This window comes from Caretta caretta, chromosome 1, assembly GCF_965140235.1.
Source record: "Caretta caretta isolate rCarCar2 chromosome 1, rCarCar1.hap1, whole genome shotgun sequence".
Lineage (NCBI taxonomy): Eukaryota > Metazoa > Chordata > Testudines > Cheloniidae > Caretta > Caretta caretta.
Genome location: NC_134206.1, coordinates 237,772,422 through 237,798,202, shown reverse-complemented (window position 1 = coordinate 237,798,202; position 25,781 = coordinate 237,772,422). Strand labels below are relative to the sequence as shown.

At 38.2% G+C, this 25,781-nt stretch overlaps 1 protein-coding gene across 24 annotated transcripts in view; it reads left to right on the top strand.

Moving 5' to 3' along the window:
* Positions 1–25,781, top strand: part of PLEKHA5 (pleckstrin homology domain containing A5) — a 260,673-nt gene that overhangs the window by 863 nt on the left and 234,029 nt on the right. For all 24 annotated transcript variants that reach the window (XR_007353551.2, XR_007353552.2, XM_048827466.2 and 21 more), the window contains one exon: positions 2,221–2,278. Coding sequence is in view for 21 of the 24 variants with exons in the window: in XM_048827466.2 (XP_048683423.2) it covers positions 2,221–2,278 (58 nt within the window). In the remaining 3 variants the exon portion in view is untranslated. The remainder of the gene's footprint in view (positions 1–2,220; positions 2,279–25,781) is intronic.

Here is a 25,781-nt window from a genome sequence, read left to right as displayed (position 1 = left end):
TGGAATCAATCTCCTCTGAGGCTGCTGTTTGTTCCTCTCGGGAGAAACAGCAGCAGAAGGAGGTGCTGGAGGAGGAGGATTTTCAGCAGGCGCTCTGGAGACCCAGAGCCAAACTCCCACTGCTGGAACTGCACGCAGGCTGCAAATGCCACTGGGAGGCTGTGCCTGTGTTTACAAATGCAGTTGTTTTCGTTCGTGTAAACTATGGGGGAGAGAAGAGGAGAATCTGTAACTGATCAAGTTATTGGAGTATTCCTCTTTCATGTTTGTATTCAAGAGGTTCTTTATTTTAAAATATCACCCAGGGTTATTGAAAAACATTGACTATACTCCCTCCCCTTTCTTCTTTTCCTGTGAGTTGGGAACAGTTGGGGGAGTGGGTTTCTGATTTTAAATCTCCCTACAGTTTTATCTGCAGTGAATAGCTGTGAGTTATAACCATGAGCCTTTGAAATGCAGGAAGTAGAACCATTGGTTTCATGCTCTTCCCCTGTGTACTTAGCATTTATGTTAACTGAGAAGTTATCTTAAATCCACTATGAAGGGGTAAAGGGCCATATGTACATGAGGTACATTTGCTGTTGGACATTGCTGCTAGTCACACATGAATTCCTTGTTAAATAACTGTTAATGGCTCTATTGAATCACTGATGTTTTATCCTAATCACCTAAATGCTTGATTTTTATTTCTACCTTCTTGTTTGCCATTATCCTCTTTCAGAGGAAATAGTTTTGTTATGAAGTATTCAGGTATTGGTTTAACTGGGGAGTTATTGGCAGGTAAACTTAAATTTTCTTTTAACGTTAGTGTGAAATATTTTCTGTGTGGTATCATGTACGTATGATAACAGATACAGTATCATGTACAAACAAACCTGTATCTGTATTTTCTGTTTTCATGTGCACATCTGTTCATTCATTTCCCATATATAGACAGGATTTTGTAACTTATTTTAGCTGATTTTGGTTTTGTAACCTAAATTGAAGTCTCTGTCTTAAGGAGGGATTGTGACCGAATAACTGATCTACATGCACATTTGCAAAAAAATAAAGTCATTCAAATATTTCACACTGTTAGCAGGGAATTGTCGTCTTTAAAGTCCACATCCCTTGAGAGTTAAGTATCTGCTTTGCGAGAACTCCGTTATGGGAGACTTGCTCTTTCTCCATGTGATGGCCATTCCTGTTTACGCTGGAGAGGCATCCTGTTGGTCCATACTTTCCCCTACTCTTTTATCAAAAGACTCTCTATAGATTTTTCTTTTCCTAGAGGAGACTGCGATATATCATGAAGTGAAAAAGCAGACTGGAGGGATAAAGGAAACAGACCCATTAGACTGGATAGTTTTGTCTTAGCTTTGAAAATGAATTGTTTTAAAAATCCAAAGCATCTGTAGATGGCCTTTATTCCCTTAAGTCGACACAAAATCCCCACCTTTTACAGTCTCGGGGACAGATATTAGAAGGTATTTAAGCACCTAAACATGTAGGTAGTAGGTAGACTTTCAGGTGTCTAATACCTTTAAAAATCTGGTCCTCAGTTTATTCTATGAAGATTTTACTTCTCTAGATGGGGCCTCTGCCTTGTTGACTCATTTTGCTTAGGAAACTGATACTCAACAGAGGGGAAAAAATAAGTCATCTCTTTCTGCCCTAGATGTGAGATGAATGTATTTTCATGCAGTGTTGAACAGAGTTGTCAACACTACAAAAAAGTTGGTGTGTGTCTTAGGGACAGTGCTTAGTGATATACCTATGCTAATATGAACCAAATATCTTCTGTGGTGTATTTTAAGAGGATATCATGCTTGTTAGGATGCATGTGACTTATATGCACTGCAGAACTTCGTAAATTGATTTGCTTAAATCTTTACCTTATCAAGTAATTTAGAACTAATACTTTTTAAGATTAGGCCTGCAACAATTCTAATTATTGTTTAAAGAGAAGGAACACTTCTGGGCTTACATATGTCCTTACCTGAATTACTACTTCTGAAAATGCTAATCTAATTTACATTTTACCATTTATATTGTTTGCACACTACAGGGAATGGTTTAAGCCCAAACAATTTTTTTGTTGACTCTATATAAAAACTTTAACAGTTTGTATTTTGTTTCTCTGTGTAGACAAAGGTACATATTGGCCAGGTATGCACATTGCTGTAACTCTGCGCTAGTCTAATCTATAAAATTTATGATGTATCACTTCTTGTTTTCTAGACTTACCCACAGGTTGGGAAGAAGCATATACTTTTGAAGGTGCAAGATACTACATAAAGTGAGTTGAATGATAGTTTGTCAAGATACTAAAATTTGAAATTTCCTAAGTGTGGCTGTATATTATTCTTAATGAGTACATTTTAATTCAGGATTAAATGCAATCTATGAATAATCACTTTAAAAGGAGTGTGCAGTATATAATAGCAGAGATCAATTGTATTTAGTTTATTCTACATTGTTAGGGCAATGATTTCTTGAACTTAGTGTCTAGATTTTTTTTGAGCACTTCAGGTGCAGATGGAAACTATCATATGTGCTATGATAGTGTGTACACATCTAGCAAGAAATGGCTGGAAAATTCAAGATACAGCCTGAGTTTGTGTACATATGTGCTTAAGTGATGTGTGTATCTAAAAAAATTTCAGAAGGACAGTTTTAAAAAAAAAAAATTATCTCTTGTTGGGACAGGATTCCTGGCTACTGAACATCGTATTTATAGTAATTACATTTTAAAACCACTAAACTGTCAGTTTTGTTTTTAATCTGATTTTTCTTTTATCTTACATTTTTTCAGAAATTCTGTAAAAGAAAAAACTGTCTGCATTTACCACTGTGTGCTTAAATATGTCCTATTGTAACTTTAGCACTGGTTTGAGCGTTGGCCTGCTAAACCCAGGGTTGTGAGTTCAATCCTTGAGGAGGCCATTTAGGGAACTGGGGCAAAAGTTGGGGATTGGTCCTGCTTTGAGCAGGGGGTTGGACTAGATGACCTCCTGGGGTCCCTTCCAACCCCGATATTCTATATCAACTCAGTTTCAGCTAGTAATAGCTCAGTTGCAGCTTGGCATGGTTTTGTGTGATTCCTTTTGTTGAGATTGGTCCTGCTCTGGACAGGGGGTTGGACTAGATGGCCTCCAGAGGTCCCTTCCAACTCTGTTATTCTGTGATTCTATGATTCTCAGTTCAAGTATTTTTTCAAATGTCTGTCTTTGATTAATGAGATGAGGTTTTTTTGTGACTTGACCAGATTTTTGTAGTAGCATTGGATGACTTGATCTTTAAGCTGTTTTCAGAATTCTTCAGTACATTAATATTTGGGTAGAATAAACCAGGTCCTTACCACTCCTCCCCGCCCCCTTTTTTTTTTTAAGTGATTGGTTCAGGGAAGTGTCCACTTTGGTTGTTTTGTGTAATATTCTTTTAACTGAGAAACAGAGGTGAGGCTTTTTTTTTTAAAGTCAAAAGTAGGTGTTCGATCTGTGCAGACTTCTTAAAACCTTTTCAATGTGAGGTGAACATAATATTCTACATTGCACCTCCCTAACCCCCCCCCCAAACAAAACAAAACAAAAAATCACAACAACCTATAATATAGAGGAGTGCTTCCTCCTTTTCTGTTCAAGCTTTAGGCACTCCAACAAATTGTAAACGTCTTCAGACTTATGAAGGCACTTCTTAGTATGCTGAGGTCTGATATACGTCCCTTACTTGCATTAGTAGTGTATAAATGGGACAACTCTTATGAGTAAACACTACTAATGTAAGAACGGTAAGCTACTGCCCATTTTTCTACAATTCTTTGCAGTTTTCTGCTGTGAATGTTGAGGAAGGTATGTGATATTTAAGTTGTGCCAGATGGCAAGTGATGGGTACAATATAAATGACTGTATTGATTTGACCCACTGTATAAGTCTTTTAGAATTGATTTTCGAGTTTTCTGATTTTGATTGTAATACCAAAACTTGCAATTGGAATCCTTACCAAGCTATCTCAAAAGGCCTAGTTGTTGATGGACTGTGACTTGTAGTTCCGAGAAGCTTGTTTGTCAATATTAAAATGTTCTTTCCAAAGGCTACTTTACTATACTGCATTCATGCAACTTTAGGTAGAAATGCTGTAAAATGAGGCGATAAAGAAACGGGATGTTTAAAATTGCTCTGAACTATGTCAGGAACTTGCTAATTAAGTACCATGCTGTTCATAGTGAAGCACATTTTGCAAATGTTCAAACTTACAGCTCTTGTGGCACAGGATGTTGTTAGAAATGTTATCCAAAGTACACATTGCTGATAGTACTTTCAACACCAAATAGTTAAATATTATGCTTACTGTATCTCTGAAAACGTATGCTGCATTTTAGTTCAATCTGCTTGATATGTTATAGCAGTATAGTAGTGTATCAGTTTTTACTTTAAAATGTGAGGGATGAGCAATGATGTTCTTGACTTCAGTTTGTGTTCATTGTTTTGTAAATGCAGGATTTGAGGCTGTTTACACTTTTTCACTACACTGACTTTTTTTCCCTAAAATTTCCTACCATTCAGCTCCACTAGTGTTAGCAACGACGCGTGGTAGAGTAGACAGGACACCTTAACCAGTGTTGTCTAACTTGTGAAGTACAAGTGTGGATATGTTATAATGTGGTTGTCTGAGCCCAAATGATAGTTGTGTTCCCAGAATTGGTGGAGAATGGTGGGTTGTTGGGGAAGGGAGGTGCTAGTATGAGCAAGATCATAGTGTGAGGCAGTTTTCACTGTAATGCTGCTCATATTAATATTTTGTGTGGATACATTGTTTTGATATTCTAAAATTAACTAATCTTAATGAATATTTAACACTTAGAACAATAATAAAAAATAAAATATTAGAATCTTGTGGATTATCTGATTTGCCTAAATAAGAATATAAGAAAAAGACAATTTATTCCATCTTTGTTCCCAGTTAAAGGTTGTAAAGAGAAGATGATCCCAAGTTATATTTAAAGAGGGAGTAGACGGAAGTTAGTGGAACTCTGCAATGGTGTTTTTAGCCATGCATGTGTGTAAATTTTATCTATGGTATTCTATAATGTATTCCAAGAGAACATAGGTGAAAATATTATTTCTGTGATAGGAAACTTGATTGTAACTTTTGAAATGTGATTTCAAATATGCTGGTTGAGTTAGAAAAGGGGTGGGCAAACTTTTTGGCCTGAGGGCCACATCTGGGTGGGGAAATTGTATGCAGGGCCATGAATGTAGGGCTGGGGCAGGAGGTTGAGGTGCAGGAGGGATTGCGGGAGGGGGTTGGTGCTCAGGAGGGAGTGCGGGAGGAGTCTCAAAGCAGGGGGTTGGGGTGTGGGGAGCAGGAGGGATTCGGGGTGCAGGCTCCAGCTGGCACTGCTTACCTTGAGCGGCTCAGGGGTGGCAGCGGCATGCAGCGGGGCTAAGGCAGGCTTCCTGCCTGCCCTGGCCCTGCACCACTCCTGGAAGTGTCCAGCATGCCCGGTAGTGGCTCCTGGGGGTGGGGTGGGGCAGGGCAGGTGGCTCCGCCGCATGTTGCCCTCGCCTGTGGGTGCCAACTCCGAAGCTCCCATTGGCCACTGTTGACTGTTCCCGGCCAATGGGAGCTGTGGGGGGGGGGTGCCTGCAGGCGAGGGCAGTGCACAGAGCCCTGTGCCCCCCCCACAGGGGCCTCAGGGATGCCATGCCGGCCGCTTCTGGGAGTGGCATGGGGCCATGGCAGTCAGTGAGCCTGCCTTAGCCCCTCTGCGCCACGGAGCTTGAGGCTGGATTGAAAGCCCTTATGGGCCGAATCCAGCCTGCGGGCCGTAGTTTGCCCTCCCCTGAGTTAGAATATTGAATGATTTTTGCAAATACTGTGTAATCAAATGGAGGTAATATAGAGGAGAATACGCATCAAGCAAATCTTAACTACATGCTTTAGTACTGGCATTAAACAAATGTCTCAGATTACATTCTGTATTGAAATGTGATTATTTAAAGAACATATTTTGTTGGGGTGCGTATTTTCATTTTCAGAATATGTAAAGTTTGTTCCACGTTTTTATTTTAAATTTTCTGCTTGGCTTTGGGTCTGTACTAATTTTAAAGCACAGATGGGTAAATAGAGTTCTGCTTGCTCTGGGTAATGAGATTCTGTCTGAAGAATTTGAATAAGATTTATTTAATGAGTTGGGAGTAGGACTTTGAACTATCTTGCAATTTGGGTTAGTAGAAGAAATCCAATACAGAAACTAAATAGCATGGTAGAGGTAGAGGCTCTCTTTTTACTGTGGAATGTCAGTGGCCAAAGCTCACTGCTAACTAAAAGCAATATGTTTTTCCAATGTCTGAGTATTTCATTAGTCTACTTCATTTATCAGTTTGTTGTATACTTCACTTATTTAGAACAACTATTATGGCACTCCATGAGTGCGTTGAATCACATTGGACTGTCTTTTTCATGCATGTATTCTTTTTTTCCTGAATACACTTTACATACATCTGTACATTAAAGTTGTAAAATTAGACATGTGTACAGTCAGCTCTGCTTCCTAGTTAAAGAAAATTGGGCTGTTAAGTTATTATGAGGTGAGACATGGCTTGCATGTAAACTACATTTTGCCCCATTCTTTTTAGTAATTGTACACTTCTCTCTGAAAAATAACACTTTCACATGTAACAATTGTTTGTAGAATTAATACTTCCAATTATCACTTGCATTTCATTTCAGTTATCTCGCTTGTTAGGTAAATACTTTCACGTGGCATGTTCAAATAAGTTAAGATTAAGCTAGTATGGAGAAATTGAATTTGCATAAATGGGCTCAAATTGTGGCAGTGAGTGCCATAGGAATGTCACTAAAATTAGGGGTGGAAAAGCAAAATTTTCCATTGAGCTAGTTGTATATCTTTGTGGTGAAGAGCTGATTCAGTGCTGGAAAGTGAAATGTTCTAGAATAGGTAGTGGCACTGCAAGCTTAAATACTACAGTGCTCGTACAGATAACTGCCAATATGCCTCAATCTTATTTTGTTTTGGAGGGTCTAGTTTTAGGGATATGAGGGATGTTCAGTCTCTCTCAATTCGTTCTTGATTGTGTTCTGCTGGGACATCTATACCAGTTTGGGTAGTGTAAGGTGTCAGTCTTCCCTTGCTGAGAAATGCAAGTGCCTGTGCATTAGAATTTGGGTTGAGCCTGCTAACTTATTTTACGTGACCTCCAATTCCTCCAAATACCATCAAATATGACTTCCAGAGAGAATAAAACTTGGGTTTCCTTTAAAATCTGAGAAGCTTGCAAAAATTCCAGAATTTCTTCAGAAAGTTTTTTTTTTTTTTTTTTTTTTAAATCCCACTCTTGGATTTGAGTGTTAGGTGTCTTAAGAGTTGAGATTGGGCATACTGCAGAAACATTAGTTTTGGTGTTAAACTACAGAAGTGCATATCACGTGTAATACTTCACAGATGATGAGCTGCATGGGTCTGTGCTACAAGTTGTGTTGGTGCAGCAATCCCAGTAGCTGAAATCCTAGAGTAGGTAAGGGCTGAGGGCTTGTCTACACTTAAAATGCTACAGTGCCATAGCTGCTCCACTGTAGCGCTTCAGTGTAAGCACTGCCTATGCCAAAAGGAGGGATTCTCCCATTGCTGTAGGTAGTCTACTTCCACGAAAGGTAGCAGCTGGTTTGACAGAAGAATTCTTATATCAGACCTAGCACTGTCTACACCGGGATTTAGGGTGGCTTTACTGTGCTGCTCAAGGGTGTGGATTTTTCACACTCCTGAGTGTACTTATGTAGAGCTAATTTTCTAGTGTAGACCAGGCCTGAGTTTTCATAGACTTCAAAGTAAACACCATTAAGATGAGTGAGAATTTTAGTGGTGGTAGAGTAGTGTGGCTGTAGACTCACAAGACAACAGTGCATTGGTTTCTGTTGCCACTTCTATAATGGCACATGAAGACTCTGTGATGCAGCTGAACCTGTGATAGTTGCAACTGGTTAGAACTTGCCTGAACTATTTTCTTTGACCTTGTCTAAACATAGACGTGTTCTGGTTCAAGTAATAGTGCTTTTTAAAAAAAGGTTTAGTTAAACCAGAGCAGAAACCCTATGTGGGCATACTTAAACTGATTTTAAACCTCATTTATATAATTTAGCTTGCATTGGTAAGTACACCTCTGTAAGCAAAGTTTAAAATCAGTTTAACAATGTGCACACAGGGCTTTGCATTAGTTTAACTAAACTGGTTTTTAAAGAACCTCTTTAGGCAAACTGATGCAAGCTTCACATAGACAAGGCCTTAAATTTGCCTGTCTTTTCTGTAGCCCTCCTGCAGCTCTAGTGGCCATAGACTGGGTGGGAACACTAGTATGCACTAAGTCAGGGGGTTCTCAACCTTTTTCTCTCTGAGGCCCCCCTCAACGTGCTATAAAAACTCCAGGTCCAGCGGGAGATGGCTTGGGGCAGGGGCCTGAGACATAGGCGTAGTTTGACTTCTATTTTGGGGGCAGAGGTCAGCAGTCCAGGGAGGGAGTGCCACCTCCTCCTGACTCACCTCAGCAGACCGCCTGTCTGGCGTGGGGGGGGGGGGGGGGGTGTAACCAAAAATTATAACTCAAAGGTATGGGCTTCGCTCAAAAAGTTTGAAAACCGATTAGGGTGCAGGGAGGGGGTGGTTAGGGGCTGTGTGCGGTCAAGGGGGTAGCTCAGGGCGCAGGGAGGGGGGGTAGCTGGGGCTGTATGCACACGGGGTGGCTGTGGGTGCAGGGAGGGGGTTGGCTAGGAGCTGTGTGTGGGCAGTGGGGTAGTAGCTCAGGGTGCAGGGAGCAGGGTACCTGGGACTCTGTGCAGGCAGGGGGTAGCTCAGGGTGTAGGAGAGGAGTACTAGGGGCTGTGTGCCTGGAGGGGTACCCTGCGGTCTGTGTTCCTGGAGGGGTCTGTCAGCCACGGAACTGGGTCTCCCAACCTGGGTGGAAAGGGGGCTGGGACTCGGGAGCTGAGGAGCAGCTTTAACCCAGAGCACCAGCAGGAGAGGAGAAAATGCTGCGTCTGCCTGCTCCATGGCACCAGGCAGAGCAGCAGCAGCTTCTCCGCACTGCCTGGTGTAACAGCAAAAACAGCAGCTGGCAAATTTTCTCACCAGTAGCAGTTACTTGCTGAGTTTGGGTGAGCATGCTCAGTACAACCTATATAGGAAATTCTGCCAGGGAGCTGTTTGCCACTACATCGCCTCTAGCTTCTCACCTCCAACCTGGCCAGGGGGCGGGGAGAAGAGAGGGGAAGGTGTGTGGAGCTGCCCCCAGGACTACTGTGCTCTTGCTCTGTAGGTTTTTTTGGAGGGAGGCAATGCCCTCTGTGTCCACAACTCTGCCCATGGGCTCACAGCTTCTACCCTACAGGGAGTACCAGGGCTCAGGACTTGAGCCCTGTGCCTCCTGGCTTGAGCCCCTCAGGGGGCGCTAAGGCTCAGGGTCTAGGTTTCAGCCGCGGGGCTCCTTGGATCCCTTGAAAGGACTTGTGGAGTCCCCAGTTGAGAACTGCTGCACTAAGTGGTAAGGGGTGCATCACACAACTTGGAGCTCAGCCCCTGAGCTCAATGAGGCTTTTGTAAGGAATTGCTCTAATTAAGCAATTAATGACCAACCACTGATTTGGCTGCACTGGTATTTACCCCTGGTGTAGATAGGCAAGATATTATAAGCCCAAGTTGAACAGAGAAGTTGTACCAGTGCAAACAGCAACATGTAGAGGTTTCACATGTCTGTGCTTAGGCTTTCTACCATACAGATACATTGGTGGGTACAATCCCCAGAGTAGATGAATCCTGAAATTCGGCAGGATAGGGATTATAAGTAAAGATTGCCCTGTATGAAGCCTAGTCTGCTCTTAAAAAATTAGATCCATTTAGTTACATTACTTGGGGCAGTGAAAAATTTCATGCCCCAAGCACTATAGGTTGTCTAACCCCTGGTAAGGATATGGTTAGTCAGTGGCAGGATTTTTGCTACTGCCTCTGGGAGAGGTGATCAAAAGCCCTTCCTTAGACATAGGAAGTGTATGCATTACAGCATCTATACTGTAGACACACCTTTAGGAAAAAAGACTGGAGTTAGCCAGCATGTATTAACCAACTCTGATCTTACCTTGAGTTCTCTCCTCCACAGGACAAACTCAGAGTTTAGAATATTTTTTGTTTTTTGTCTGTTTTTGGTTAATGTTATTGGCTAACCTTTTGGATAAAGGATAGTTCTGTTAGTGGTTTAACAGCCTTCCTGTTGAGCGAAGATGGTTTGCTGTGAACTTTGCCTATTCTGACAGGTTTCAGAGTAGAAGCCATGTTAGTTTGTATCCGCAAAAAGAACAGGAGTACCTCTAAGGTGCCACAAGTACTCCTGTTCTTTTAACCTTTTCTGAGAAGGTCTTCCAGGAAAGATCAGACAAGATATCACTGGGATTTCTGTGATAAAATATAAAAAGAAAAATCCATTTTTGAAAGAGAAATGGAATTTGAGGAATAATAGTTCAGATTGCCTTCATTACCTTAAAGAAGTGTCGTCCGTCCGTCCCCCCCCCCCCCCCCAAAAAAAAAAAAAGCACAAGACCAGTTCAAAAAAAATTGTTTTTGGTTGCTTTTAACAAAAATTTCTTGACTTCTACAGAAATTGAGAATGGCCTGAAACTTTTATATAGATCCCTGGCCTTTATAAGATGATCCCTCCCCCCCCCGACAAGTCACTATGGATCTCTGGGCCAGATTACAGACTGGAGGGTTTGAGAGGCTGTGTTCCTCTTACAGGCCCTAGAAAGAGCGGTCTTTGTCAAATAGCAAAGTAAGAACCTTCACCTGTGACACTTCCAGATTGTACTCTGGTGGCTTGTGATTTTAAAGTGGGTACTATAAAAGATCTTGAAAACAAACTGTAGTCGTCATGTTTTAATTTTTACCTCCTTCAAAATATTACACAAATAAAAAAACTAAATACTAAGAGTGGTGGTAAGAGATGGTCTATATAGAAGATGAAAAGACAAATAATCATAATAAGTTGTGAGTCCACGGTCACCCTTTCTGGGGAGGGGGAAATGGAAGAAGGCACAGGGCTATATAGTTTGACAGGAAAGTTTTACAACTAAAAAAGAAAGCTGTGCTAGTTTGTAACTGATGGAGCTTACTACTATTACGGTCTAGATTGGTGGCCTTGACCACTACTAAATACACTTAAAAAAAAAAAAAAAAAAACCCAAACCACCCAACAACTAATATTCAAACATACTTCAAAGGTATTCCTTGGTTATTTCTCTAGTGCGTGGAGTACTGAACATGAAAATCAAGAAAATAGTTGTGCTCTATGTATCTTTACACTGTGTGTGACAAATTGATTTCCAATTGCTGAGCCATTGAATCCTTCTGTGTTTACACTGTAAATTCCACAGTCCCATAAAATGTCTTATTCATAGTAAGGATGGCCTGGAAAATTATGTGAAGAAAATAAACTAAATACCTGCTGCTATTTCTTATTAGTATGTAAAAATGCAGTACTCAGTGTTTCAGAGTAGCAGCCGTGTTAAATAGAATTAATTGAGAAGATGCTTAAGATACTGAAGGCTGCATTTTATTTAATAGCCAATTAATAATCTCTTTTAATCAAGTTTAAATGGCTCAGTAGTTTTTTGTAAAAGGTGATGCTTCAGTCTCAACCTCAGTCTTAGCTGTTTATTGAATTGCTAATGAGAGGGGTGAATGTGCTTTGTTTTCAGGTGCCCTTTTGTTTTGATATTACATATGAAAGGAGGATAAACAGTGAAGCAAATACTGATCATAACTTTGTGTGGGTGGCTAGTGCAGTTGTTATGAACACAGTGATGCATTGATTTTTCCATTAGAAAAATATACATCTGGACTAATTTGCACACCAGTATTTCTCTTGAAGACTGAGAAGAGGAAACTAAAGGAGAAGAAAAACCTCTTTGGTGCTTAACTAATGTTTTCTTTTTCCCTAGTTTTCCAGTCATTTCTTTCAGGACCTTTCTTTTCTTTTCCCCAGCTTCCATGCCTCTCTGGAAGCCTACTAGATACATTTTTCTTACTGAAATGAAGTACTAAAAGAGCTGAATTGGCATCCCAGAAACTTTGGAATGTTTTAGAGTAGAAAAATATTTGATACTCTTCAGTGAAACCTTTTCAGATCCAAATGTTAGCTTCATCCCAATGCACACTTTAAATTTTTCACTTTAAAAGCATTTATTGCTTTCTAATCTGAGTGTTTATGTATATTTATTGCATTGGGTCAGAAACCAGAATCTGTCTTGGTGCTGTGATAAGCCTTTTTTTCCTGTATGTGTTCTATAGTGTGCTAGCTCTTGTTATAATGAATTAATGTACATTGTACCAGAGGCACAGTTTGGTTCAGGCTAAACACTGGTGCTCACACAGACAGAAACCGCAGAAGTACAGGGATAGTACCTAGTTGGAAATTGAACCGCCAAACCCTAAATGCTGGGATTCCTGCCAGGGTGCTCTCTGTATGTTTTTTGTATCCTTTATCAAGTAAGTGTCTAAGTTTTGTATATTGTTTGCTCTTCTTCCCTCACCATCTCCTTCAGAAAGAAGGTGGGGGAAGAAACAGCATATTCTCACTCTCCACCCCAAAGAGTGCAGATCTGTGGTTGGAGGGAAGGTGGTGATGAGGTGCAAAGTCATTAGTTGTTTGTGGACTGGGGGAAGGAAGCCCTGCATCAGTTCAAATCTGTGAGGTTATCTTTGCTACCTTAAAAAATGAAAGTTTAGATTAATAGAAAATTGAAAGCTTAAACACCCCAACCAAACTGCCAGCAGGAGTAGGCCAGTAGATTTTTTTTTCAAGCCCTTTTTAAATATTGCTCTGTTATGTTGTGAACTCAACTAATATTGTCTTAAGTGCAGGAGAACCAGAAAATTAAATCATTGTCCACTTTTAGAGTGAGTGAAATGCAAAAAAAGCAAACTACAGTGTAAATATTGGAAAACAAAATTTCAGTTAGCATATGCAGATTTCAAAGTTTGTACATTGTTCTTTAGGGATCAAGGTAGTTAAATCAACTTACACTATGTGAATTTTGTTTTTGAATCTTAGTGAACTGAGCACTCTTTCCTTTGGAATATCTTAATATCAGGGTATAACAAGGATAATAAAAAAATAGAATAAAAGTTTGGAATATATATAACCCAAGCAAATGCTAGCTAGCACAAATGCCTACAGACAAGATGTGTTTAGATTGTGTTAAACCTCCGTCCTCCAGGCATATAAAATTGTGTCCCTGGGTTTGAATGGAACACTTGAAGTCCCTTCCTGGAAAAAGGGTAATTTTTTAAAACAAGACTTCGAAAACTTTTATGGCACACATCCATTTTTAGTAATGGTAAGGGAGTTTATATGAAAATGTTTCCAAAATACTTGTGATTAAGGATAATTTTAGTCACTCTTTATATGGACTATTTTGTCTAGAACTACTTGAGGATTATTGGTAGGCAGAGATACTTTATCCAGCGATCCACTCTTAATAAGTTAGCGTATTGCAGAGTCCATTTACTACCAGAGTTAGTTGAAAAAAGCACTAATGACTATAATTTTGCATGTTCTTAGCTGAAAACATGGCAGTATCTCAAACAGCATAGGAAATAATATCTTGATATGCAAATATCTTTGAATACGAAATAACCAAGAAAAATATTCAATAAATATTTTGGTTTAAAGTGCTATCTTCAAAACGTTTTGAGTAAATAATTTTAAAGCAGAAATATTAATTTAAGATTTTCTTGTATCCTTTGCCACTAAAAATTGTGATGTATTTCTTGCACAATCAGAACATATCTGATACTTTCATCTGGGTTGAACTACCAGTGAAAGATTATTCTGTAGCTCATCTTGTTGTGAATATTTTTTTTGTCCATAGATCCCACACATGTATTAAATGCAGTATAGGGTCCAGGAATTTTTATTTGTTTAAAATATTCTTAGAGAATGTCTTTCTGAATGTATTTAAAAAAAAAAAAAAAGCAACTAACTTACCTGTGCATTTGATTTAGAGGAAGAAAACATATAGACCAAAGTAAATGTAATATATTCTATACCGGGGTAGTCGATAGGCAGATCGTGGGGCAAATCTTGACCGCCAGATACTTTTGAATTGATTGCAAAAGCTCTTTATTTACTTGTATTTTTTGTATTTTCTTTGGAATCTGGACCTTGACTATACATTGACCAAGAAATTTGGACCTTGACAAAAATAGATTACCCCTGTTATATATGAAACACCAACCAGTGTTGTTTTTAGAATCCAATAACTTAAAAAATGAGGAAGGAGGGTCTGTTGTGGCTAAGATAAATGTGTAAGATTTTTCAGGTAGCGAGGCCCCAAACTAACATTTGTTGCTGTTATTTTTGCTGACATTTAAAAATTTATTTTAGGAGAAGTTATAGAGAGAGAGATCCATACTACAGTTCCTTTAAACCCTAAAATTTCTTGGTTCTGACCCTTAATGGAGACCGATATGGAAGGTAGTTATAGAGAACCACCAACAAAAATATGTATTTGAGCCATCATTTTCATAATTCAGAATAAGGTTATTTAATAGCTATCTTAACAGCATAAAGATAAAATAGGTCAGATGCATATATAACTTTTTTTATGGTAAACATCCAATAGGGAAAAAATTCATTAGCTTCCATATTACCTTCTAACCTGATTTGGGAAGCAGTTCTTATGGAAACTGATGAAGATTCTAACTACGTCAGATTAGCTCTACTTGAATTATTAATTGATCAGTGTTTGAGACAATGAACATGTTTTTACACTGAATGTTCAGAGAGGATTTGGCATTCAGATTAGAATCCTCTTGTTTATATGATAGAAATAACTGTACAAAAGGCTTGTTGAATCACATACCTAAGAATATTTTTAGTGTCATAATTAACTATTGTATTCAATATCTACATTACAAAATCCAGCCTTGACAACGGGAAAAGATATAATTTAAAATTTGTACCTGTAGAGTTTTGAGTTGCTTTGGAGTCTCATAAACTTATGCTAGTTGTCTAAGGCACTGCTACCACTTTTACAAAATTTAGCACTTACCTCAACTTTATTTTTCAAGGTTCTGTTTTATCCAACTATCTCTAACTTCTCCTCTTTCCTCCTTCACTGAATTTCAAGGTTAAGATGTGACCAAACAAATGTTGTGTGGTTGATCCATTTAAGGTGATACTGGTTTCTTGAGATGCTGGTCTGTAATACATAAAACTGACTTGTCACTGATCCTCCTATCTTCTTCTGCCATAATGCATAGGCCCCAGGAAAAAGCACATGATGGACCCTTCTTGATGAAGTGGTTTAGGACAGTCTCAGCTTTTTATGCTCTTCATGTATTCAGCAAATCTAATATTTAACTGAAGTGATTTCAGGAAATTTAAAACAAACTCTTCAGCAAAGTTTACATTTCCTTACAATGTTTGCAACACAAAGATTGCAAAATATTGAATGTGTTTTGAGAGCCAGCAGATGAAGCTGACCAGAAACAGAAATGAATTCTGTATTGTGTTCAGCTTGGACAAGAATACCAGACAGTGAACAAACAGCTTAAAAGGTGAAAAATGCAGTAAACTTGAAACTTTCAGTTTTAATAGTATCTGGCGTTATGCGTACTGCAGGTAAAATGATTTATTTCTGTCCTATTAGTCCTCTGGTACCTGTGGATACTTTCATTTCCAACAGTGATTTAGTTTTGTGCTGGGAGAACATGTGTTAAGAGGTGTTGAACTGTCTTATATGAACATTGTTGTGTATCTTTTTCACCAACCCCCCAGATTACATGGAATTGGGTGGTATAGTTTTATACACTGTAACTTAATCACCGTTTAAAATCAGAACAAGAATTAATCTTTCATACGCTATAGGAAAAAAATAGTGAACGTTTCCAGATGGTGTCCTTGAGTCCCATATCTTGGAAAACATCCTGAGCAGTAAACTAAAGAGTTTCCAGTTGCTTTGTTGGCAATAAAAAAAATAGGGTGAGATCTAACATATTTCAGCAAAAAGAAAAGGAGTACTTGTGGCACCTTAGAGACTAACCAATTTATTTGAGCATAAGCTTTCGTGAGCTACAGCTCACTTCATCGGATGCATATTTCAGGTGAGTGTCAGACCTGTCTAACTAGAAATGCAGGCATTCCAATACCTTTGAGCATTCCCATTGTGCTTTGGACAACAAAAAGTCCTCCTGGATCCAGCAGCTAATTCAAATCCCAGTACTTTCCATCTCCCTTTGAATCTCAGGTTAGGGTCCTTACTTTCTTTTGCTGCAAAGAAATTCATGCTGATGAGCTCACAAGTTAGAATTGCAGCTGGAAACAAATCCTTTTGTGATTTTTATAGGCAGGAGTAAAGAATTTTGTGAACAGGAAAGGGGGTAAGAAGAATTCTGTTGAACCAAGCAGTGGCTTCCTGTGAGTTTCCAGGTGGAGCTTAGGGCTTTACAGGTTAAACTTAAGTGGTTTGATCTTCAACTGTGCGTGCGCAGCTGCTGCAATACGACACAGGGAAAGAGTCAGTTGGCTGAAGAGCTTGGGCTAATAGCGTCCTGGTTTAAACAAGAGGGCGTTTGGGCCAGGGTGGTGTGGGCTCAGTGAGGGATCCTCTGCTCTGTAATTTCATTCACCCCTTCCCTTGTCATTCAACAGAACTGGGATTTATTAACCTTTAGGGCAGAGTGAAAAGTACATGTACGTTCCTAAGCTTTTTAATGATAGGGGAGAATGCCACTTGGAACAAATTTTAATCCGACTTGATTTTTATATGGTGGCTCATTGCACAGCTTCTGCATTCTTATTGTAGGCTTTATTTTATTAATGAAAATTATCCTTAGAGAAGTTGAGAATAGACCCTTTAATGAAATCCAGATAATCCGGAATTAGGGCTTTCATTTAATGCTTCATGCAGGGTTGTAGCTGTGTTGGTCCCAGGATATTACCGAGACACAGTGGGTGAGGTAATAACTTGTATTGGATCAACTCCTGTTGGTGAGGGACAAGCTTTTCTGCTTATACAGTACTCTTCTTCGAATCTGGGCAATGTACTCAGTGTGTCACAACTAAATAAAGTGTGGAACAGATCGTTTAGCCGAGTGGCTCTCAACCTTTCCAGATTACTGTACCCCTTGTGTACCCCCAGATTCCCTCACTTAGAAACTATTTGCTCACAAAATCAGACATAAAAATACAAAAGTGTCACAGCACGCTATTACTGAAAAATTGCTTACTTTCTCACTTTTACCATATAATTAATAAATAATAAAATCAATTGGAATATAAATATTGTACTTAAATTTCAGTGTATAGTATATAGAGCAGTATAAAAAAGTCATTGTATGAAATTTTAGTTTGTACTGATTTTGCTGGTGCTTTTTATGTAGCCTGTTGTAAAACTAGGCAAATATCTAGATGAGTTGACGTACCCCCTGGAAGACCTTTGTGTACCCCTCCCTCGTGGGTACGTTTACCCCGGTTGATTAACCACTGGCATAAAATGTTAAAACATTTCAAGAGACCATTCAAGGTAAAGTGGTCTGTTAACACCACTCCAGTTGTAGTGGGGAAAGGAGAGAAGCAAAAAAAAGCTTTGGGGGGCGGGAGATAAGTTGTTATAGAGCTGTAGCTCATGAAAGCTTATGCTCAAATAAATTGGTTGGTCTCTAAGGTGCCACAAGTACTCCTTTTCTTTTTGTGAATACAGACTAACACGGCTGTTACTCTAAAACCTGTTATAGACTGTTGCAATAAACTGTAAATTCAGTGTATTCAGTCCATGGTTTTTAGTATTTAGCAAAGTTATGAGTTTAGGATCCCAGGCTCGTCTTTGGAAGGTGTTGTGTCATCAGAGGAAACCTGCACAATGGCTAAAATCATAAGCCTTGCTCTCAAAGTTTCTAGGTGGAGATTTTCTTTGCATAGACCTAGAGAGCCAACTGTTGCTGTGATGTGGGTCAGTGATTTAAATCGGTCAGTTTCTACCCAAGGCAGTGCATGGTACCCACTAAGTCTTTGGGAGACCCAAATTGTGAATGGTATTTAAGAAAATGTTCACTTTGCTTGTGTAGATATGCAGTCTAGAAGGATTACAGTGCACTTTGCCCAGTAAAGAAAAAGTGAGGGTTTCTATGCAGCCAGTTAATGCTTGTCTGGGTACTTTGAGGGAATGTGCCAATGCTATTGCCCCTGGTGAATGCCCCGCTGCTAACATTTCTAGTCCAAACCTTTGTACACTACGCAATAAAATAACTCGTTGCTTCCTACAATTTGTCTGTTAAGTTATAATATGTTGTTGTGTTGTTGCAGGGTGGATACAAAAAATCAATGATTTAAAAAATTCAGATTTTTTATTTAAATTAGGTTTTTTTATAATGCTTTTTGGGGAAAAAAATCTAAAGATAGGTACGTTATAGCTAAAAGATATCTCATAATGGAATAGGGATTATAAATTCTAATTCTGTAGTATGAGACAATATGTTCATGTAACATTTTAAAGAAAAGTTTTGTAAATGAGTTCCAATAGTTCATGGATTAGGGACCCAATCTTTATGGAGTTAAATTATGAGCATTAAAAAAACGAAGGGACAGGCACTACCTCCAGCTCGTTTTCTTGTAAATATTCTCAATACTCGGTACCAGGGTCAAACCTTAACTGCTGAAGAAGAGGAGTTGGCTATGACATGGACATCCAGCAATCATCCTTCCACAATGCCAACTATAATAAGCTTCAGAGCTAAGGGTGAAACATTCAAGAAATATGTTTGCTGATGGTGTTTTAAAGAAAGTCACACCAGTGAACTGTGGAAGTCACTTAAGCACTTGGATGCAGAGACTGTTGAAGTGATGATCTCACTTTTAACAGCAGTAGCTTCTTCTGTCGGTGTAGAAATAATATTTTCTTCCTTTGCACTAATTCATTCCAAATTGAGAAATCGTTTGGGACCTGAAAAAACAGGAAAGCTTGTTTTTCTTTCCCAGATTATGAACAAATAGGAAAATGAAGGTGAAGACGACGGAGTTAGCTGCAAAAGCCAATATTTTAAGTTTCCCATGTTGACCTGGCTGACTTAGTCCATTTGATTTTTTTTTAAATATTTCATTTAACTGTTTTAGTTAAAAACAGTTTTAACAAAAACAACCCTGATTTTAAAAAAATTGAATGTTTCACTAAATTAAAAAATTCCTATGCTAGTTTTGTTAAAATATTATATGTTTGCTGTTGAAGAAAAAAAATGCAGAATACATAATCTTGTTTTAGTTAAATAAAACAATTTAAATGTCTGGTAGTGATCTCCTCCTAATACAGCATGGCAAGAAAATCCTCCAAATATTAGTTCACCTCCCAATGACTTCATAAATATCTGCTTCAGTTACCTTTGGTAAATGAAATAACCAAACAATCATTCATTTTCTGAAATAGCTGTAAAACTAATCTGAAAAGTTTTCAAAATAAATCACTTAAAAATGTACAGTGTACCTTCTAAAAATGAAACCTACGTCTATCTCTGAGTTGTGAAGAATATGTATTAAGTTTATAACCAAACCAACAAGAATGTGCTTTTATGTAGAAATCCATGATTAAATTGAGTCTTCCTGACTAGTGATTTAAATCAAATCCACCCTGTTTTATTGTGAACACCGCAATGTAGTCATCAGCTGGTCTAACCGACATTTTTATCAGGTGATCAGGACTGAGAAGGAGGGGTGGGATAGGAACGGTGAGAGGGGTTATGGCTATGGAAGGGCAGGAAATTGGGGTGAGTCATAGGCAAGCCTTGGAATGGTTGTTTGAGAACTTGTATTTTATTAGCTCCTTTAATAGTGTCACAATCTGTGAGTGAGAATGAATGGGTTGTAAAAGGAGATGAAGATCAGCTTGTATGTTTCAGCAACTGTGGGATTGGCAGAGTAAAGGTATGTGTGTTAATGAGGCGTTTTGGAGCATTCCTTTCTGCATTTCCTAATTTTGAGAAGTTTGTTTTGCTCAGTATACTGTTCTTCAAGGGGATGACATGCGACCAAGCAACCTTGACCCTAGATAACATAGCTTTTTGTCATTGAATAGCTTTATTATTCAATTATTATGCTTATTATCATTAGCATAGACTCAATTTACACTTACATTTTACCCTGGTTTCAAAGCAGGTAAATTGCAATGGTACAAATCATTCTTCATTTGTGTAAATTTTGTCTGATAGGGTTTTGTACCAGTCTAATAGCTACACTAGCCACCAGAAACCCAGGGCAGACAGAGCCTCCGCTAATGGTCCATCAGTGCTTTTGACTCAAATGGTTTGGCCCTTCTTCATCATTTCTGTGTTTCAAAGTCTGAATCTGCTTTTCTGGGCGTTTGCTACTTCATAAACAAGGTTTTCTGTTTTTCACAGGAAATTTTAATGTCTGCAACTTCTCTGTTCCTTTCCTCTTTGACCTTCTCTCTCCTTCTTTCTTATATGCCTTTGGAACTCCTCCCTCCCATTCACCGTTACTTCTGTTTGCTTCTAGCTCTAGTAACAAAACTAGCATTAGACATGATTTCCCTCAATTGGACAGCATGCTAAGCTTTCCTAAGGGGGAACTGTAAATACTGTGAGGTCAGTTCAGTAGTATTGTGCTTGTGGCAAAATCCTGGAGCCTAAAATGAAACCTGCAGTATGTTCTGCTGCTCTAATTTAGGATTGTCTTAGCAGACATTGTTAAATATTTGCTAGTTCAGGATTCTAGCTTTCTCACTAAACTCACTTTAAGAAATTGATAAACTTAATGGTGGCAAGAATGATTACCTGATAAATAAACAGATGTGGATACAAATTTGTGCATATGTTTGGTAGATCCCCAATTCTTACATGATGCATGACTTTAGACTGGAAGTGTCTAGTGTAATGGCACCATCACACTATAAATATGAAATAACAGACAACCTGCATCCCTAACTTCCCTCTCTCCCCAAAAAAGAAAGGAATTCTATTTATGCAAGAGTCATCCATCCACTTAATTTAAAAACAGTATTTTCTAGTCCTGTGTGCTTTATACAAAACCCTTGAGGACCACACCACTCCCATTTCAGCCTGTGGCAGCCGTTCTTCTGAAGATCATACAGAACTAATCACTGTTGCTTTTTAATTGGCCAAATGATCCTGCAGATAGAAGTCAATCATATCCTACTAGAGGCTAACTCAGTGCTTTTTCTATCTTTATGGAGAGATGAACTAGGGTTTGGTGATTGACCTCAGTCTTCCACTTTGTGGTGTATACCATGAGATTAGCTTAGTTCAGGGATATATTTTATTTGAATTTTAGTCTTTTAGAATTTGGAAGTCAGAGTGCCCAGTTCTTCTTTAACCTTCATGGTTTCAACTCTTTATTTTTGCAGTGGAATCCATGCAGCAGAATAAATTGGGCCTGATTTTAAGTGCTGTCTGTCCTCTAGAATGGTGATTGAACAAGAGGGGGAGGCTTAAGTGTTCTTTGTGTTCTGTTGTCCAGTACATTAACAAACAGAGTCGCACTTTTCCCTGTTATCTCCCAAAGTTTAAGATGATGTAATAACGTCCGTGGGAGAAGTGCATTAAATTATGATTTTAATAGCTGAACAGTTGTTGCACTGTTTTTAAATTGAAAATAAGCTGCTTTTATTTTTTAAAGCCAGAAGAAAGGTAAATGCAATGTTTGTGGTTCCAGGAGGCAAGTATGAAATACTTTATTAGAAACATTGCAGTGTACTCCAGATCTCTCCCAACATGCCTGTAGCTTTTTGTCTGAAGTTTTGTGAGAGATTTCTATGATCTTAAGATGAAGAAATATATGATTATCAAATGGTGGGTTTCAATTTTTGTAATGGATTAAAGTATTGAAATCCTCTATACAGGCTGATGGGATGGGAAAGGATGAGTGCAGAACTGGAACTAAAACAGATTTTAAATATATGTGGAATAATCATTTTAGTGAAATTTATCAGACTTGGACATGGATGGCCAAAGGTTCAAAGATGTGGGCTTATACATAATAATTACCTTCTAAAGGTGGCGTGTTTAACACTGGAATTAACACTTTGTAAAGTAGACAGCTCATTCTGAAGCAAGGGATAAATGTATTCTATCCAGGAAACCACCTGCATACAGAATAAATATCAAACATATTAAAAATTGTATTAACCGTTTTACTACTTCTGAGCTGCATGCTGTTGAACTGCATATTTTTGTCTTCCCATGTCTGTGTGCATGCAGACTAGGTTCCTTTTTGAGATCAAGTTTTAAATGAACACCTTAAATGTAAAAATAAAAACGTCCTAGTAGCATCAGTAAAACAAGAGAAAATACAACAGTAGAAGGTAAATGTTTATTAAATCAGAGAAACACCTGTACTCCCAGCTGTCTATTAATCTGTTATCCAAAATAGTCACATTTTAGCAAATAAGCTTTTTTAAAAAAAAGTTATCCTGTGGCTGTATGTATTGCCATTTGGTTGTGATGGGAGTTAAATATGCTTGACATCAGAAAAGATTTACAGTGTAGTGGTTCATGATTGATTGCCTTTTCCTTTACACTTCCTTGTAAATGATCAGTTGAGTTACTTGAGCATCAGCCTTTTTTGTGAAAGCTATAGTTTTATAGTTTAGGGTCTGATACTGTAAATATTGATGGATGTGCATAATTTCAGTCAGTGGGACTGCTTGAGTGAGTGATGTTATGGACATGCATAAGTGTTTGCAGGATGAAGATCTAAATGTAAAATTCTACCACTGAATGTTCTAAGAATTGTCCAATAATGCTGTAATTGGGAAATTTGCAAACAGAGTGTAGTTATGTTCTGTGAAATATCATAAATTGTGGAGGCTCTTTTGAAAAAGCAGGGACAAGTTTTGGATTAAAAGTATCCTTTGCATCATTATAACCTTTTAAAAGAATGCTGTTGCAGTTAAATTTTTCACTTAGGAAGAATGATGCAGAGCTGTTCTTTAACTTGTAGTCTGAAAAATAGTTGCCTGGATTTTCTGACTGCTGTGATGCTATGCAACTAAATACCTGTCAAAACACTAAACTTAGATGAACTGAAGGAAAAAATGACTTGAGGGTAAGGTTTTCTGAAGACAAAGTGACTATTGTTCTCCAGATCTTAACTTGTATTTAATGGAGGTATATTTATAAGTGTAATCAAACTAAAACACAAAACTACATTTTTATCAGTTATGCTCATCTTTATGTATGTGCATAATACAGGCGTATTCTCCTACTGCATCAATTCTCAACCACGGGTCCAGGGCCCTGTGGGGGGCTGCAAGCAGGTTTCAGAAGGTCCACCAAGCAGGGCTGGCATTAGACTTGCTAGGGCCCAGGGCAGAAAGCCAAAGCCATGCTGCGCGGTGCTGAAGCCTGAGAGCAGCTTAGCTTCACTGTGCCCCCTCTGGTGTGGGACCCCACACAACTTGCCTGCTTGCTATCCCCTACTGTCTGTTGTGGCTTTTATATGCAGAAAAACAGTTGTGGGACAGGTGGGCTATAAAGTTTTTATAGCATGTTGGGGGAGGGTGGTCTCAGAAAGAAAAAGGTTGAGAACCCATGATCTAAATAAAACTAGTGTGTCTGACAAATTGTCAAGGAGGTCATCTGTATATTTTTTTTTTACTCATTTAATGTAATTTTTGAGATTAATGTGTTCACACTTGGTGTGGATTAAATAGTTTTTATAGGCTTATAGAGCTATAAAACTTAGTTAACAAAAGTTTTACTGACCCTCAGTTATAACTGTTGATAGGAAGACAAGGCTGTTGTGAGCTGTTCATGTTCTCAAAGTGCAACCCAAAATGGAAATTCATTTTTATATTTTATTCTTTAAACTAGTCTAAAGTTATGAGAGAATGATTGGTGTAAAAATGAAAGTGGAACATGTTGGGGAAATTATTTTTATACATAAACAAAATGTCGTCTTGTATATAGAGAAAATAAGCCAGAAGTGAGATGTCTAAAATCAATCATAAAAAAACTAGAAAAATGTGGGATATCTAGACAAGTACCTGTCATATTGTTAAATTAGTGTTACAGGAAATAACTGATTTTTTTTCCACAGAAATAATCTTCCTTTATTCCCACAGGCATTAACATTATTCTAAACTGAAATGCATACTTTTCCAAAAAGGCCACTAACCATTGGTCTTAGAGCTATTGAGATATAGAGCTTTGTTGGCTGCATTTCAAATTGCAGTGTATTGAAATTGTAAGAAAAGATACATCAAGAAAATGAGGTTAGCTTTTTGGCTTGATGCATTTTCAGATAGCTTCAGCTACTCTAAGACAGTGTAAAAATATGAAAAATATTTTAATCTCTTACTTCACAGAACTTGTTAATAACCTAGCAGCTTGGCTTTTGTCTTTATAGAAATACAAAACTTTTTTTGAACTTGCATCCAGGGCCATTTTCTCTTCACTTCATCTCTGGAAGGGTTAGTTTCATGCCTTAGGGGTGTATGTTCTCTTTTTTATACAAAAATGCCATGCAGAAATATTTATGGTTCTTGCAGTTTGTTTCCTCTGTGGAACATCTTTTGAGAGATCCTTTTCTTTACTACCCAACTGCCCAATCTTTCTCAGATCATTCTGTTCTTATGGTTCTGTGGAGCACAGGAAAGAGCTTTTTCAGACCATTTTATACCATAATTTGAGAACCACTGAAATAAAGAATGAGTACATGTATTCCATACTGATTTGCTCAAGCTGTACTATGACTAAATGGGTATAAGCATCAGATCTGAAATACTTAAACTCCTCAAAGTTACAGTTCTAATTCTAGCCAGGATCAGCTCAACTCTTCATCCAAATAAAGATAGCTGAAATGGAGTACCATGCACTTCAGTTTCTTTCAGATGACCTCTTTAAAAAAAATGGGTCCTATCTGACCTGTGAAGTCAGATCCTGTAATTCTTTACATTAGAATAACAGCCTGTCTTTAGAGTAGCAGCCGTGTTAGTCTGTATGCTCAAAAAGAAAAGGAGTACTTGTAGCTGTAGCTCACGAAAGTTTATGCTCAAATAAATTTGTTAGTCTCTGAGGTGCCACAAGTACTCCTTTTCTTTTAGCCTGTCTTTCATCAATTTGTGTCTTCCTTGGTGCTCCATGCTGTTGTGAGCTGGCTGTCACTTAGCTGCTGCTAAGTGAAAAGCTTTATGTTCTTTTGGAATAAGAGGTGTACAGTTGTAAAATGTTTAATATATTGACAAGTAACCTTCCTCCTCTTTTTTGAGAAAGGATAACTGGTTGTGGGAAAGGAAAAGTGACACTTTTAGCGTTCGCAAAAAGAAAAGGAGTAACCAGTGGTTAGTCTCTAAGGTGCCACAAGTACTCCTTTTCTTTTTGCGAATACAGACTAAACACGGCTGCTACTCTGAAACTTTTAGTATTACAAAGGCTGCTTACATTTTCCAGATTAGCATTTCACTATTACAAATATGAAATTCATATGTTAATCTCTCTGGTTTGGAATTGAGGCATAATATCACATGCTCATTAGTGAGGATGGAAAAACCTGATCCCAAACTGAAATCTTAAAAATCACCTGTGAATTGAATAGGAACTAATTCTGTTTTTGATTCATTTTTAAAGTATCACAAAGGAAAGACGAGTTCCTAGAGGCTCTGACAACAATATATAAAGAACTAAAGAATTACAGAAAATTTACTAAAGAACTAATTAAAGAAAAAGAACTAATTAAAAGATAACTTTCATGGAACTTGTAGATGTGTAT